Raw genomic sequence first — 17,490 nt, forward strand, 5'->3', positions numbered from 1 at the left:
GTTGCATGAGTCTGTTGACGTCTTTGTTGACGAGGTATAGTTGCATGAGTCTGTTGACGTCTTTGTTGACGAGGTACAGTTGCATGAGTCTGTTGACGTCTTTGTTGACGAGGTATAGTTACATGAGTCTGTTGACGTCTTTGTTGACGAGGTATAGTTGCACGAGTCTATTGACGTCTTTGTTGACGAGGTATAGTTGCATGAGTCTGTTGACGTCTTTGTTGACGAGGTATAGTTGCATGAGTCTGTTGACGTCTTTGTTGACGAGGTATAGTTGCATGAGTCTGTTGACGTCTTTGTTGACGAGGTATAGTTGCATGAGTCTGTTGACGTCTTTGTTGACGAGGTATAGTTGCATGAGTCTGTTGACGTCTTTGTTGACGAGGTATAGTTGCATGAGTCTGTTGACGTCTTTGTTGACGAGGTATAGTTGCATGAGTCTGTTGACGTCTTTGTTGACGAGGTATTAGTGAAGTGTTGTTGTTTTTTTCCACACAAGATTGACACCATTCTATTTAAATCAACTGACCACATACGTTTGACACCATTCTATTTAAATCAACTGACCACATACGTTTGACACCATTCTATTTAAATCAACTGACCACATACGTTTGACACCATTCTATTTAAACCAACTGACCACATACGTTTGACACCATTCTATTTAAATCAACTGACCACATACGTTTGACACCATTCTATTTAAATCAACTGACCACATACGTTTGACACCATTCTATTTAAATCAACTGACCACATACGTTTGACACCATTCTATTTAAATCAACTGACCACATACGTTTGACACCATTCTATTTAAATCAACTGACCACATACGTTTGACACCATTCTCTTTAAATCAACTGACCACATACGTTTGACACCATTCTATTTAAATCAACTGACCACATACGTTTGACACCATTCTATTTAAATCAACTGACCACATACGTTTGACACCATTCTCTTTAAATCAACTGACCACATACGTTTGACACCATTCTATTTAAATCAACTGACCACATACGTTTGACACCATTCTATTTAAATCAACTGACCACATACGTTTGACACCATTCTATTTAAATCAACTGACCACATACGTTTGACACCATTCTATTTAAATCAACTGACCACATACGTTTGACACCATTCTATTTAAATCAACTTACCACATACGTTTGACACCATTCTATTTAAATCAACTGACCACATACGTTTGACACCATTCTCTTTAAATCAACTGACCACATACGTTTGACACCATTCTATTTAAATCAACTGACCACATACGTTTGACACCATTCTATTTAAATCAACTGACCACATACGTTTGACACCATTCTATTTAAATCAACTGACCACATACGTTTGACACCATTCTATTTAAATCAACTGACCACATACGTTTGACACCATTCTCTTTAAATCAACTGACCACATACGTTTGACACCATTCTATTTAAATCAACTGACCACATACGTTTGACACCATTCTATTTAAATCAACTGACCACATACGTTTGACACCATTCTATTTAAATCAACTGACCACATACGTTTGACACCATTCTATTTAAATCAACTTACCACATACGTTTGACACCATTCTATTTAAATCAACTGACCACATACGTTTGACACCATTCTCTTTAAATCAACTGACCACATACGTTTGACACCATTCTATTTAAATCAACTGACCACATACGTTTGACACCATTCTATTTAAATCAACTGACCACATACGTTTGACACCATTCTATTTAAATCAACTGACCACATACGTTTGACACCATTCTCTTTAAATCAACTGACCACATACGTTTGACACCATTCTATTTAAATCAACTGACCACATACGTTTGACACCATTCTATTTAAATCAACTGACCACATACGTTTGACACCATTCTCTTTGAATCAACTGACCACATAACAAAAACACCTTTTTATTTACAACAAAATTACCATCACACCCACACCTGCAATCCGACATTAATTTGACCTAGTTTCTTCCCAACCCTACTCAAAATGTTGTCACGTGACCGGCTTATCATGTGACATTTTTCAAAAAGATTACAGTTTGTGTAGGCCCTACTCTCCATTACTATTGAATTGTTCTTACAATTACCATAACCTTTCTGCTTGTTCATTCAATTTATTATGGCACCACTACGCGCAGTATTAATGTAAAAGGAAAAAAAAAGGTTTACATTTCGTTTTTTAACCACCTGAATGTTTACAGACATTATGTCACGTGGCAAGATAAACTTAGTCACATGACTGTGTCTGATGGTGTGTAGACACATGACTGTGTCTGATGGTGTGTAGTCACATGACTGTGTCTGATGGTGTGTAGTCACATGACTGTGTCTGATGGTGTGTAGTGGTGTGTAGTCACATGACTGTGTCTGATGGTGTGTAGTCACATGACTGTGTCTGATGGTGTGTAGTCACATGACTGTGTCTGATGGTGTGTAGTGGTGTGTAGTCACATGACTGTGTCTGATGGTGTGTAGTCACATGACTGTGTCTGATGGTGTTTAGTCACATGACTGTGTCTGATGGTGTGTAGTCACATGACTGTGTCTGATGGTGTGTAGTCACATGACTGTGTCTGATGGTGTGTAGTCACATGACTGTGTCTGATGGTGTGTAGTCACATGACTGTGTCTGATGGTGTGTAGTCACATGACTGTGTCTGATGGTGTGTAGTCACATGACTGTGTCTGATGGTGTGTAGTCACATGACTGTGTCTGATGGTGTGTAGTCACATGACTGTGTCTGATGGTGTGTAGTCACATGACTGTGTCTGATGGTGTGTAGTCACATGACTGTGTCTGATGGTGTGTAGTCACATGACTGTGTCTGATGGTGTGTAGTCACATGACTGTGTCTGATGGTGTGTAGTCACATGACTGTGTCTGATGGTGTGTAGTCACATGACTGTGTCTGATGGTGTGTAGTCACATGACTGTGTCTGATGGTGTGTAGTCACATGACTGTGTCTGATGGTGTGTAGTCACATGACTGTGTCTGATGGTGTTTAGTCACATGACTGTGTCTGATGGTGTGTAGTCACATGACTGTGTCTGATGGTGTGTAGTCACATGACTGTGTCTGATGGTGTTTAGTCACATGACTGTGTCTGATGGTGTTTAGTCACATGACTGTGTCTGATGGTGTGTAGTGGTGTGTAGTCACATGACTGTGTCTGATGGTGTGTAGTCACATGACTGTGTCTGATGGTGTGTAGTCACATGACTGTGTCTGATGGTGTGTAGTGGTGTGTAGTCACATGACTGTGTCTCATGGTGTGTAGTCACATGACTGTGTCTCATGGTGTGTAGTCACATGACTGTGTCTGATGGTGTGTAGTGGTGTGTAGTCACATGACTGTGTCTCATGGTGTGTAGTCACATGACTGTGTCTGATGGTGTGTAGTCACAGGACTGTCTGATGGTGTGTAGTGGTGTGTAGTCACATGACTGTGTCTGATGGTGTGTAGTCACAGGACTGTCTGATGGTGTGTAGTTGTGTGTAGTCACATGACTGTGTCTGATGGTGTGTAGTCACAGGACTGTCTGATGGTGTGTAGTGGTGTGTAGTCACATGACTGTGTCTGATGGTGTGTAGTCACAGGACTGTCTGATGGTGTGTAGTCACATGACTGTCTGATGGTGTGTAGTCACATGACTGTGTCTCATGGTGTGTAGTCACATGACTGTGATGTGGCAAGTGGCTCATCTCACCTCTGATAAAACAATACGAAAAACATCCACACGAAATGTTCACTACAAAAATCTGCATAACGCTGCAGGGCATATTAAAACAAGGGGAAGCTATCACCAATCAAGATTATTGCGAGTGAACATAGAGCATCCACACTACTAAACAAAGGGGAGATAATGACCAACTCTATGCAAATTAGGAATAGTGACAGCCAGTTGGAGATCTTGTAATTTAACACATTTCTCTATTTATTGGTACATCTTATCAAATAAATAATAGGACAGCAGATTCGTAATACAAATATAGCATCAGAACAGTGGCGTAGGCAGGGGGGGGGGTTAGGGGGGCCATAACCCCCCCCCCCCCCCCCCCCATAGACCCCTCGGTATATATATAAAAAGTATGAAGGGGGGTGCAAATCGAAAGTTTGACGGGGGGGGGTGCAAATCGAAAGTTTGTCCCCGGGTAAAAATTGGAACCCCCCCCCCCCTTGAGACAATCCTGGCTACGCCACTGCATCAGAATACACTGTAAACTATAGCTATATATTTAGCAATCACAAGAATGGGATAGGAAAGTTTTTACACGCTAATATCTGAAGGAAGAAGGGGAGGAACTAATTAGTAGTTAGACCACACGAACATTTTACTGGCTTAAATATTCATTGCCTTTGGCCGGCCAAGTTATTAAAAGATGCGGCGGCTTTTATGGATTTTGTGACTAAAGAGATAAACAGCATCATATTTCTAAATCTTCTAAATGACCATGAGTCCAAATATACTAAGCCAAAAACAGCTGACCACACAATCCGCCATTGTGTTTCTACATCCTCAAATGTTCTTTCATCTAAATATTCTGTCATCTTGATCACACAAACACAGAATGACAAAAATAAATATTAAAAAAAAAACCAGAGCACCCCCCCCCCCCCCACACACACACACACAAACAAACAATCCGCCATTTTTATTCTAACGGTCTTCATCAGGTTGTCTCCCTGGGCACGACCTTTGTTGCCAGTGAGGGAGGTCAAGGTCTCAGCTTTAAGGAGGTCAGTCAGGCCATAGAGCGTGCCCTCACGTGCGTCATGGAGAGGAGAGCTGAGTACTCACGTGGGTAAACCTTGTCTAATGAGAAATATTGGTCCAACAAAATTTGGTCCAATAAAAGTTGGTCCAACAAAAAATGGTCCAACAAAAGTTAGTCAAACAAAAGCTGGTCCAATAAAAGTTGGTCCAATAAAAGTTGGTCCAACAAAAAATGGTCCAACAAAAGTTAGTCAAACAAAAGCTGGTCCAATAAAAGTTGGTCCAATAAAAGTTGGTTCAGCAAAAAATGGTCCAATAAAAGTTAGTCAAACAAAAGCTGGTCCAATAAAAGTTGGTCCAATAAAAGTTGGTTCAACAAAAAATGGTCCAATAAAAGTTAGTCAAACAAAAGCTGGTCCAATAAAAGTTGGTCCAATAAAAGTTGGTCCAACAAAAAATGGTCCAACAAAAGTTAGTCAAATAAAAGTTGATCGAACAAAAGTTCAATTGTTTTTTGTTACAAAGTTGTAGAGTTCTCATGATGATCAGGTACCAGATATTGCCTCTGTACCACTACCATAAGTGCTGTACCACAGCCATAAGCCCTATACCACAGCCATAAGCCCTATACCACAGCCATAAGCCCTGTACCATCTTCAACCTCCCTTTAAACACATCGTTTAGCCCCTCGTCTGTTTCATAATAAAACTAATTAGATCAGGCGTACACGACATATTGCTTGCAGTTTTAACATTTTATCTATTAATTAACACTTCATGCACGTCCATGTACGTCGCCAGTGCTATTGTAGGACTTGCCGCTCATTGGCTTCTGCTTCTATCAACAGAAGCCGGAGGACCGGAACTAAAGACCGTACCGGCACAATCTGTCGCACCATCCGGTCAACCACTGGCAGCCCTACCAGCAGAAGACAGACCACATCTGGTACAATCGTCGTCATCACTGACAGGTCAGTCGACCAGTGTTTCTTCCAGACTTTTTTCTCCGGGGGGTGGGGCGGGGGGGGGGACACTTGAAATTTCGGTGGGGGGGTAGACTTTTTTCGGGTGGGGGGGGGGGGTGGGGGGCGGACACTGTTAAAAGTATATATTTTCTATATATTTTCAGTATAAATTTCATTTCGTTCGGGGGAGAGGGGCGGTAGATTATTTCTATCCCTAATGATGTGTAAACTGATGGAACAGTCGCTGTATATTTGACTGTATAATTTTAATGACTATATAATCTTTAATAATTACATTTAATTAATATACTGTATGTTTTGACAACACCGTATAATATTAATGACTATATAATATAATATTTGATAATTAAACTTAATGATTATTTTATACGTTTTTCAACTTAATCTTAATTATTGTATTTTATAAGTTTTATATCTTTACTTGAAGTGATTATATTTAATACCCTCTAAACTTTAATAGCAGATTTAAATCTATTGACATTTAACCTGAACGATTATTTTACCCCCCCCCTACACCGTGTGAGCAGAGAACGTACTGGGCACATTGAGGGACTGGATGGACCTGGTCCAGGGTCATGTCCGGACTAACGGCTCTAACCTGGACATCCTGTCTGCCATGGTGCCACAGATTCTGGCAGAGATCGGCGCCATCAAAGACCAGGTCAACCGTATCGAGGGCTGGAAGGATAGACTGGACGATATCGATAACAGAGTTACCCATATCGAAGAAGACGATACCATACCAAACCTGCAGATCAAACTAAAGGAAGTCGATACTAACGTCTGTGGATTGGCCAGTCAGTTTGAGAAGCACGTGCAAGAGTTCGTGTCACATACTTTTCAAAACGAAAGTTACTTTCGTGACGTCGATATCCGGTTGGGAGATGTTCAGGTGGAAACAAAAAATTTGAACGTTCAAGCGGACAAATTAACACATGATCAAAATGTTCACGGAGAAAAAATAAGTTCACTTGAAGCGAAGGATGAAGAAAAGTCAAAAGTTTTGGATAAAATGGAGGTCAGACTACAGAAGGAGGAGAAGGAAAGTTTCAACTTAAAGAAAAGTTTGGAGGAAAAGTTTGACTTGAACGGTCGGGGGATTGAAGATTTGAACGTGAGGCTGAAGAAAGTGGAGGAGATGTGGTCGGACAGGGAGTTGAAGAATGTCAGAAAGATGGAGGACAAGCTACAGAGAATGGAGGCAGAGAGGAAGAAAGATGTTTATTACTTGAGCGAAAGTGTGGAGAAGATCCATTCTCGGGTAAGTCTTTTGGATCAGTTGTGTCTTAAAGTACAGCAAAGACGTTTCAGGACAAACTGTTACGTCTAGATGCAAATCTTTAAGCCTTCATATCATAACAGTATTTACATGAGTTTTAAAAACCAAATGTTACCGAGAAATAAACACTAGCCGTAGCAACACTAACAAAAGCAAGCTCTATGTTTTTATTTACAGCTGGACACCATGGCAACCACGGAGAACTCTATCACCACCAGGATCCTCAATCTAGGTACGTCTGTCGTCTGCTCTTTTATTTTTATCTATGCATGAGTGGCGGGATGGTAAAAAAAATAAGACGCGATTTAAACTTGACAAGCTAAAACTGTAGCCTTAGACAATCAGGGGAAGTAGAGTATGGCTGAATAGTATGTTGGTCGAAAGATCTCCGTCTATGTCCAAAAGATTAGTTAAGAATATGTTGTATTTTTTTTTATAGTTCATATTTCTTACCCCTTCCCCCACCCACAAATTTATTTGTGGACACCTCTATAATTTCCTTTAGCCTGTTGGGGTCTTGTTCTACATGTGTAATGTCAATCTGGCTGTGTTACTGTTTACCTTGAAGTTTTTCTTATTGCCTGTTAACTCTTTCAGAAAAACGCCACAAGCGCCCCCTAGGGTTCACGGCAAAGCTGTCCGTGTCCTTCTCTACGCCCATCAAACGCGCGGTCATTCGAGACTTCACCGACATCGTGGTGAACAAGGGCGACCACTACCAGCCACAGACTGGGGAGTTCATCGCCCCTGTGGAGGGCCTCTACGTCGTGGCTCTGTCACACCGACAGTGGCAGGACGGGGAGATCTGGCTGGTCGTCCTAATGACCCCTAACCCCGGGCCCAACGGCGGCAAGGACAAGGTCGTCTGCGAGACCAAAACAGACGTGAACAGGACCAGCAGCTGTGGGTACAGCGCCGTCTGGATGAACCCTGGGGACAAGGTCTGGGTCAGCGTGCGCAATGTCAAGGGCACAGACGTCTGGATAGACGCGCCTTCCAGTTTTTCTTGTTTTCTGGTAGCCTAGGTCAGTAGGTCAAGGTCAGTCTAGGTCAGGCATCAAGATCAATCTAGGTCAGTAAGTCAAGGTCAATCTGGCTCAGTAAGTCAATATCAATCTAGGTCAGTAAGTCAAGGTCAGTCTAGGTCAGGCATCAAGATCAGTCTAGGTCAGTACGCCAAGGTCAATCTGGCTCAGTAAGTCAAGGTCAGTCTAGGTCAAGAAGTCAAGGACAACCTAGTAGTCTTTTCAGTAGTCATATGACCAATGACGCTCAGTCATACACATTCAATGACATTTTTATCCGTGTGTGGATGAGTGATATTTTTATACTTGTGTGGATGAGTGATATTTTTATACTTGTGTGGATGAGTGATATTTTTATACTTGTGTGGATGAGTGATATTTTTATACTTGTGTGGATGAGTGATATTTTTATACTTGTGTGGATGAGTGATATTTTTATACTTGTGTGGATGAGTGATATTTTTATACTTGTGTGGATGAGTGATATTTTTATACTTGTGTGGATGAGTTATACTTTTATCCTTGTGTGGATGAGGGATATTTTTATCCTTGTGTGGATGAGTGATATTTTTATACTTGTGTGGATGAGTGATATTTTTATCCTTGTGTGGATGAGGGATATTTTTATACTTGTGTGGATGAGTGATATTTTTATACTTGTGTGGATGAGGGATATTTTTATACTTGTGTGGATGAGTGATATTTTTATACTTGTGTGGATGAGTGATATTTTTATACTTGTGTGGATGAGTGATATTTTTATACTTGTGTGGATGAGTTATACTTTTATCCTTGTGTGGATGAGTGATATTTTTATACTTGTGTGGATGAGTGATATTTTTATACTTGTGTGGATGAGGGATATTTTTATATTTGTGTGGATGAGTGATATTTTTATACTTGTGTGGATGAGGGATATTTTTATACTTGTGTGGATGAGTGATATTTTTATACTTGTGTGGATGAGTGATATTTTTATACTTGTGTGGATGAGTTATACTTTTATCCTTGTGTGGATGAGGGATATTTTTATACTTGTGTGGATGAGTGATATTTTTATACTTGTGTGGATGAGGGATATTTTTATACTTGTGTGGATGAGTGATATTTTTATACTTGTGTGGATGAGTTATACTTTTATCCTTGTGTGGATGAGGGATATTTTTATACTTGTGTGGATGAGGGATATTTTTATCCTTGTGTGGATGAGGGATATTTTTATCCTTGTGTGGATGAGTGATATTTTTATCCTTGTGTGGATGAGTGATATTTTTATCCTTGTGTGGATGAGGGATATTTTTATCCTTGTGTGGATGAGTGATATTTTTATACTTGTGTGGATGAGTGATATTTTTATACTTGTGTGGATGAGGGATATTTTTATCCTTGTGTGGATGAGTGATATTTTTATACTTGTGTGGATGAGTGATATTTTTATACTTGTGTGGATGAGTTATACTTTTATCCTTGTGTGGATGAGGGATATTTCCGAGAATGGGTTCTTGTGTAAGTTGTGACTTGAATGCTGTGCTAAGTGTGTAGTTACATCTTGAATTATACCCATGCAGTTTAACTTGTGCAATGTAATACTTGTTTTCAATAAAGTGTGGAGAAACTTTTGTATGTTTTGATAAAATAGACTTTCAGTTGGATCGCATGAATTGATAATACAGAACATAAACGCAATTCACTTTTTAAGGGAAATCCTATATCAGTTCATCACGTTTATTTGGAAGCAACAATATAACAAGAATTAGATAAACAAACTGGTGACATGGTATGAAATAAACCTCAGCGTAATTTGTACCAGGTACATTTCCGTTAGAAGTTTCACATAGCCCTGGTATTCATTGTTCTTGTGGTGTTTGATTGGTAGGATCACGGAGCATGGTGGCATGATATGTTTAGATTTAGTTTAGGGTTAGGTTTGAAGACTGAGATATGTTTAGAATTAGTTTAGGGTTAGGTTTGAAGATTGTGATATGTTAAGTGCTAGGTGTAAAGGTTGTGATATGTTTAGATTTAGTTTAGTCTCATCATATATATATATATTTAAAACATTATTTTATCAACTTTATAATTGGCTTTAATATTCCCCCTATCTCAATCATTCCCCCCTATCCCCCCTCCCTCTCTCTCTCGCTCTCTCTCTCTCTCACACACACTCTCTCTCTCTCTCTCTCTTACACTCTTTCTCAACCACACAAAGATTCCTCCTGTTTTAACGTATTAGAAATCTTGGTTCATCCTTCACTTCCCAACATTTCTTCTATTTGCAATGTGTCCGTCCACACACAGTGGGACGGGATAGCGAATTATCCAGCGTTGTTAGTTGTTCTAAGAAAGTTGCTGTCGTGTGTTCGCTAGAAAGTTGCTGTCGTGTGTTCTCTAGAAAGTTGCTGTCGTGTGTTCTCTAGAAAGCTGCTGTCGTGTGTTCTCTAGAAAGTTGTGTGTTTTCTAGAAAGTTGTGTGTTCTCTCGAAAGTTGTGTGTTCTCTAGAAAGTTGTGTGTTCTCTAGAAAGTTGTGTGTTCTCTAGAAAGTTGTGTGTTCTCTAGAAAGTTGTGTGTTCTCTAGAAAGTTGTGTGTTCTCTAGAAAGTTGTGTGTTCTCTAGAAAGTTGTGTGTTCTCTAGAAAGTTGTGTGTTCTCTCGAAAGTTGTGTGTTCTCTAGAAAGTTGTGTGTTCTCTAGAAAGTTGTGTGTTCTCTAGAAAGTTGTGTGTTCTCTAGAAAGTTGTGTGTTCTCTAGAAAGTTGTGTGTTCTCTAGAAAGTTGTGTGTTCTCTAGAAAGTTGTGTGTTCTCTAGAAAGTTGTGTGTTCTCTCGAAAGTTGTGTGTTCTCTAGAAAGTTGTGTGTTCTCTAGAAAGTTGTGTGTTCTCTAGAAAGTTGTGTGTTCTCTCGAAAGTTGTGTGTTCTCTAGAAAGTTGCTGTCGTGTGTTGTCTAGAAAGTTGTGTGTTCTCTAGATAAACTGTTCACTCTGCCTTCCCGTCGTCATGCCTCACAGATGTACCAGCGTTACGCCTGAGTGACTTCCTGCTATAACGCAGCTGATGAATCCTTGTGTTGAAGAGCTCCACAGCGAAGTTATAAAGTCGCATGTCGAGACTGTTGACGGCGGCCATCTTGGCTCGCAGGTGTGAAGGCGTGTCGGCCCGACTCATAGCGTTGGGTACATGGATGGGCGACAGGAAGTGGAGGCCAAGCTCCGCCTCTGATGACGACAGAAAGACGAGTTAATAATAAGCAGAGTGCATCTGGTTTAGGTTTAAAATTCAGGGGGAAGTACATTTAGATTGAATGAAATACGATCCACGTTGTAGTCTTTTTTTATCATGCATGTTGTTGTGTGAATGATTGTATGCACCATTTATCTGTTACTAAAACAATCGATGTCAAACAATCCTAACATTAAAGTTCTTTAAATAAAGCTGTGATACCTAAAAGTACCACAACTAAAAGCGTGCTACCTAAAAGTACCACATCTAAAAGCGTGCTACCTAAAAGCACCACAACTAAAAGCGTGCTACCTAAAAGCATTACAACTAAAGCGTGCTACCTAAAAGCACCACTATTAAAAGCGTGCTACCTAAAAGTACCACAACTAAGAGCGTGCTACCTAAAAGTACCACATCTAAAAGCGTGCTACCTAAAAGTACCACATCTAAAAGCGTGCTACCTAAAAGTACCACAACTAAAAGCGTGCTACCTAAAAGTACCACAACTAAAAGCGTGCTACCTAAAAGTACCACATCTAAAAGCGTGCTACCTAAAAGCACCACAACTAAAAGCGTGCTACCTAAAAGTACCACAACTAAGAGCGTGCTACCTAAAAGTACCACATCTAAAAGCGTGCTACCTAAAAGTACCACATCTAAAAGCGTGCTACCTAAAAGTACCACAACTAAAAGCGTGCTACCTAAAAGTACCACAACTAAAAGCGTGCTACCTTAAAGTACCACAACTAAAAGCGTGCTACCTAAAAGTACCACATCTAAAAGCGTGCTACCTAAAAGTACCACATCTAAAAGCGAGCTACCTACAAGTACCACAACTAAAAGCGTGCTACCTAAAAGTACCACAACTAAAAGCGTGCTACCTAAAAGTACCACAACTAAAAGCGTGCTACCTAAAAGTACCACAACTAAAAGCGTGCTACCTAAAAGTACCACATCTAAAAGCGAGCTACCTAAAAGTACCACAACTAAAAGCGTGCTACCTAAAAGTACCACATCTAAAAGCGAGCTACCTAAAAGTACCACAACTAAAAGCGTGCTACCTAAAAGCTCCATCGTGTCCTCGATGCGACTGAGTATACCAAAGACGGCCAATCGTTGCAGATTTCTTTTGGCGCTCTCCAACAGCGCCTCGTCATAGGCGTCTCCAGAAAAACCTAAGGCGTCAACCATGGTTAGGTTGGCCAGCATCCTCGTCTGTCGGTTGTTGGCTGGGTTGTCCCTGGGGGGGGGGTGAAAGTAAGAGAATGTTAACAGACTGACAACCGAAAATAATAAGTGTGAAGTTGAATTTTCTGACCGTACGATTTTTAGAAAATATAAAAATAATAATTCTAATCAAATACTGGTTTACAAAAATACTTGAGAGCGCAGATTATTTAAAAGAACTACTAGTCCGTCGTTACCTGAGATAACAAAGTGATGTTGTTACCTGAGATAACAAAGTGCTGTTGTTACCTGAGATAACAAAGTGCTGTTGTTACCTGAGATAATAAAGTGCTGTTGTTACCTGAGATAACAAAGTGATGTTGTTACCTGAGATAACAAAGTGATGTTGTTACCTGAGATAACAAAGTGCTGTTGTTACCTGAGATAACAAAGTGATGTTGTTACCTGAGATAACAAAGTGATGTTGTTACCTGAGATAACAAAGTGATGTTGTTACCTGAGATAACAAAGTGCTGTTGTTACCTGAGATAACAAAGTGCTGTTGTTACCTGAGATAACAAAGTGCTGTTGTTACCTGAGATAACAAAGTGATGTTGTTACCTGAGATAACAAAGTGATGTTGTTACCTGAGATAACAAAGTGATGTTGTTACCTGAGATAACAAAGTGATGTTGTTACCTGAGATAACAAAGTGATGTTGTTACCTGAGATAACAAAGTGATGTTGTTACCTGAGATAACAAAGTGATGTTGTTACCTGAGATAACAAAGTGATGTTGTTACCTGCAGTTAAGAAAATCTAAGAATGTCAAGGACGATAGCTTGATGCCAACCCAACAGGCAAGTCCTTTCTTCTGCAGCTCCAGGCTCGTGTTCCGGAAGATTCGAGGCTCGTTCTTAAAGAAGGTGTCCTCATTCCGTGTGAACATCCACTCGCTGATGTACCTGGTCAACGGTTCTCGAAGTATGGTGAACATGTGGTACCTGTACAGGTAGAAGTAAATATGTGGTACCTGTACAGGTGGAAGTAAATATGTGGTACCTGTACAGGTGGAGGTAAATATGTGGTATCTGTAATGGTATAAGTAAATATGTGGTACCTGTACTGGTGGAGGTAAATATGTGGTACCTGTACAGTTGAAAATAAATATGTGGTATCTGTAATGGTATAAGTAAATATGTGGTACCTGTACTGGTGGAGGTAAATATGTGGTACCTGTACAGTTGAAAATAAATATGTGGTATCTGTAATGGTATAAGTAAATATGTGGTACCTGTACTGGTGGAAGTAAATATGTGGTACCTGTACAGGTGAAAGTAAATATGTGGTACCTGTACTGGTATAAGTAAATATGTGGTACCTGTACTGGTATAAGTAAATATATGGTACCTGTACAGTTGAAAATAAATATGTGGTATCTGTAATGGTATAAGTAAATATGTGGTACCTGTACTGGTGGAGGTAAATATGTGGTACCTGTACAGTTGAAAATAAATATGTGGTATCTGTAATGGTATAAGTAAATATGTGGTACCTGTACTGGTGGAAGTAAATATGTGGTACCTGTACAGTTGAAAATAAATATGTGGTATCTGTAATGGTATAAGTAAATATGTGGTACCTGTACTGGTGGAAGTAAATATGTGGTACCTGTACAGGTGAAAGTAAATATGTGGTACCTGTACTGGTATAAGTAAATATGTGGTACCTGTACTGGTATAAGTAAATATATGGTACCTGTACAGTTGGAAGTAAATATGTGGTACCTGTACAGGTGGAGGTAAATATGTGGTACCTGTACAGTTGAAAATAAATATGTGGTATCTGTAATGGTATAAGTAAATATGTGGTACCTGTACTGGTGGAGGTAAATATGTGGTACCTGTACAGTTGAAAATAAATATGTGGTATCTGTAATGGTATAAGTAAATATGTGGTACCTGTACTGGTGGAAGTAAATATGTGGTACCTGTACAGGTGAAAGTAAATATGTGGTACCTGTACTGGTATAAGTAAATATGTGGTACCTGTACTGGTATAAGTAAATATATGGTACCTGTACAGTTGGAAGTAAATATGTGGTACCTGTACAGGTGGAGGTAAATATGTGGTACCTGTACAGTTGAAAATAAATATGTGGTATCTGTAATGGTATAAGTAAATATGTGGTACCTGTACTGGTGGAGGTAAATATGTGGTACCTGTACAGTTGAAAATAAATATGTGGTATCTGTAATGGTATAAGTAAATATGTGGTACCTGTACTGGTATAAGTAAATATATGGTACCTGTACAGGTAGAAGTAAATATGTGGTACCTGATACCTGTACAGGTAGAACTAAATAGATAAAGTAATACTTCCGTTCACCAAAAATAATTTAAAATTTGATAGAATCAAGAGAATGAGATCTTCTACCTATTTTAAGACAGGGTCAGCCACTGACCTGCGGTACGGACGGCTATCATGTCCACTTGTTTTGTACCAGTGGTCGACGTCACAGCTAGTCAGCGTGGTGAAGTCGGTTGTCTGCCCGCACACATAACCCGTGCTGTTGTAGGAGTGGAAGAACCAGTGGTCTCCCTGCCTGGTGACGTCATGGGAACACGTCAGTGGGGGCGTGACTTTAAGCACATCATTGTGTACACACAAATCAATGTCTACACTTTTCTAACAGATCATTGTGTACATGTGGTAATGCAACACCAAACTATAGTTCCCATGACTTCATACAACATTTCAAATGTCCTGACGACACATACAATACACAATGTTACATGACTGCGCTAAAATATGATAACGTCTCACTGTCCCACAGTCACACCAACAAAATGTGTTGTTCTCACAATATGAGAAACCGGAAGTAGAGTCAGTTAGCATGAGTTAGGGCTATCACTTCACGTCGCAATACTCACATTATTGACACTTTGGTTGAGTAAAACTCACATCACGTGATCAAGGTCAGCGACTCACCTGTTCAGACACCTGCACTTGGTCATGTTGCCCCTGCAGGTGCAGGGTATGCTGCTGGCTGTGATGATGTGGTTAGAGACTATACTCATGCCTGTTCTAGGGATGTGAAGCGCTACGATGACGTCATTTCCATTGATGTTGACACCAGACTGTTACAACAAGCATGTAGTTAGCATAGTTTGGGTTAGAACAGATGTTGGGTTAGGATGTTAACAAAGATTAGATTTAGAAAGTTAGCAGTGATTGGGTTAGGATGTTAACAAACATTGGTGTAGGACTGGAGACCTGACACATTTACCTCTGTCCCCTCTGAAGTCCAGTGCAAATCTTTGTTGAGCCGATTGAAACGGTTTGCCCCGAGTAGGAAGAAAGTCAGGCTACTGAAAAACACAAGTCCAAAACTGGCCCGTCTGTGGGATCTTGTCAGCTGGACAGAGAAGGTAAAATTAGGTGTAGGGCAGAGAAGGCAACATTAGGTATAGGGCAGAGAAGGCAACATTAGGTGTAGGGCAGAGAAGGCAACATTAGGTGTAGGGCAGAGAAGGCAACATTAGGTGTAGGGCAGAGAAGGCAACATTAGGTGTAGGGCAGAGAAGGCAACATTAGGTGTAGGGCAGAGAAGGCAACATTAGGTGTAGGGCAGAGAAGGCAACATTAGGTGTAGGGCAGAGAAGGCATCATTAGGTGTAGGGCAGAGAAGGCAACATTAGGTGTAGGGCAGAGAAGGCAACATTAGGTGTAGGGCAGAGAAGGTAACATTAGGTGTAGGGCAGAGAAGGCAACATTAGGGACTGGGCAGAGAAGGCAACATTAGGTGTAGGGCAGAGAAGGCAACATTAGGTGTAGGGCAGAGAAGGCAACATTAGGTGTAGGGCAGAGAAGGCAACATTAGGTGTAGGGCAGAGAAGGCAACATTAGGTGTAGGGCAGAGAAGGCAACATTAGGTGTAGGGCAGAGAAGGCAACATTAGGTGTAGGGCAGAGAAGGCAACATTAGGTGTAGGGCAGAGAAGGCAACATTAGGTGTAGGGCAGAGAAGGCAACATTAGGTGTAGGGCAGAGAAGGCAACATTAGGTGTAGGGCAGAGAAGGCAACATTAGGTGTAGGGCAGAGAAGGCAACATTAGGTGTAGGGCAGAGAAGGTAACATTAAGTGTAGGGCAGAAAAGGCAACATTAGGGACTGGGCAGAGAAGGCAACATTAGGTATAGGGCAGAGAAGGCAACATTAGGTGTAGGGCAGAGAAGCTAACATTAGGGGCTGGGCAGAAAATGAAACATTAGGTGTAGGGGTTGGGAGAGAGTACTTATATTCGCTTGAACTAGAGAAAGCAACAGTTGCTCAAGTTACAATAAATTATTGTTGATTAAATAACAGGTATAATGATAATGATTAAATAAACTAATTAAAAAGCTATTGTGTGGAAAACAATTAAAGCAGAGCAATTACCATCAGCTGCATCTTAGGTGAAACTTTGACTGCTGGGACGTTGGTTGTGGTGGATGGTAGCTCCTAGCTAAACTTTGCTGCAGTCGATGGTAGCTCCTAACAAAACTTTGCTGATGTAGATGGTAGCTCTTAGCTAAACTTTGCTGATGTAGATGGTAACTCCTAGCTAAACTTTGCTTTAGTAGATTTTAGCTCCTAGTTCAACTTTGCTGTAGTGGATTGTAGCTCCTAACAAAAATTTGCTGATGTAAATGGTAGCTCCAATAAAAAACTTTGCTGATGTAGATTGTAGCTCCTAGCTAAACTTTGCTGAAGTAGATGTTAACTCCTAGTTCAACTTTGCTGATGTAGATGTTAACTCCTAGTCCAACTTTGCTGATGTAGATGTTAGCTCCTAGTTCAACTTTGCTGATGTAGATGTTAGCTCCTAGTTCAACTTTGCTGATGTAGATGTTAGCTCCTAGTTCAACTTTGCTGATGTAGATTGTAGCTCCTATTAAAACTTTGCTGATGTAGATTGTAGCTCCTAGTTCAACTTTGCTGATGTAGATTGTAGCTTCTGTTACTTGTATACCGTCTAAAACATTATCTGACTATGGGCCACAATTCAAAAA

The 17,490-nt window shown here is 40.3% G+C and overlaps 2 protein-coding genes across 2 annotated transcripts in view; one reads left to right on the forward strand and one right to left on the reverse strand.

Moving 5' to 3' along the window:
* Nucleotides 1-8,415, forward strand: part of LOC131948632 (uncharacterized) — a 10,309-nt gene extending 1,894 nt beyond the window's left edge. The window contains exons 3-7 of the mRNA XM_059310243.1: nt 4,728-4,851; nt 5,615-5,737; nt 6,280-7,013; nt 7,209-7,263; nt 7,629-8,415. Coding sequence (XP_059166226.1) covers nt 4,728-4,851; nt 5,615-5,737; nt 6,280-7,013; nt 7,209-7,263; nt 7,629-8,056 — 1,464 coding nt within the window. The 3' untranslated portion in view covers nt 8,057-8,415. The remainder of the gene's footprint in view (nt 1-4,727; nt 4,852-5,614; nt 5,738-6,279; nt 7,014-7,208; nt 7,264-7,628) is intronic.
* Nucleotides 8,416-10,228: 1,813 nt separating this feature from the next.
* Nucleotides 10,229-17,025, reverse strand: LOC131948626 (heparan-sulfate 6-O-sulfotransferase 2-like). Its single transcript, XM_059310237.1, has 7 exons — nt 16,877-17,025; nt 15,727-15,855; nt 15,429-15,577; nt 14,902-15,042; nt 13,240-13,440; nt 12,331-12,509; nt 10,229-11,265 (listed from the first exon to the last, which is right to left on the reverse strand). Exons 1-7 carry the CDS (start codon nt 16,886-16,888, stop codon nt 11,027-11,029), a joined length of 1,050 nt encoding a protein of 349 aa, XP_059166220.1. The 5' UTR covers nt 16,889-17,025; the 3' UTR covers nt 10,229-11,026.
* Nucleotides 17,026-17,490: the final 465 nt, after the last annotated feature.

The sequence above is a fragment of the Physella acuta genome, unplaced genomic scaffold, assembly GCF_028476545.2.
Source record: "Physella acuta isolate Inbredline_101_S28 unplaced genomic scaffold, ASM2847654v3 ptg000653l, whole genome shotgun sequence".
In the NCBI taxonomy this organism is placed as follows: domain Eukaryota; kingdom Metazoa; phylum Mollusca; class Gastropoda; family Physidae; genus Physella; species Physella acuta.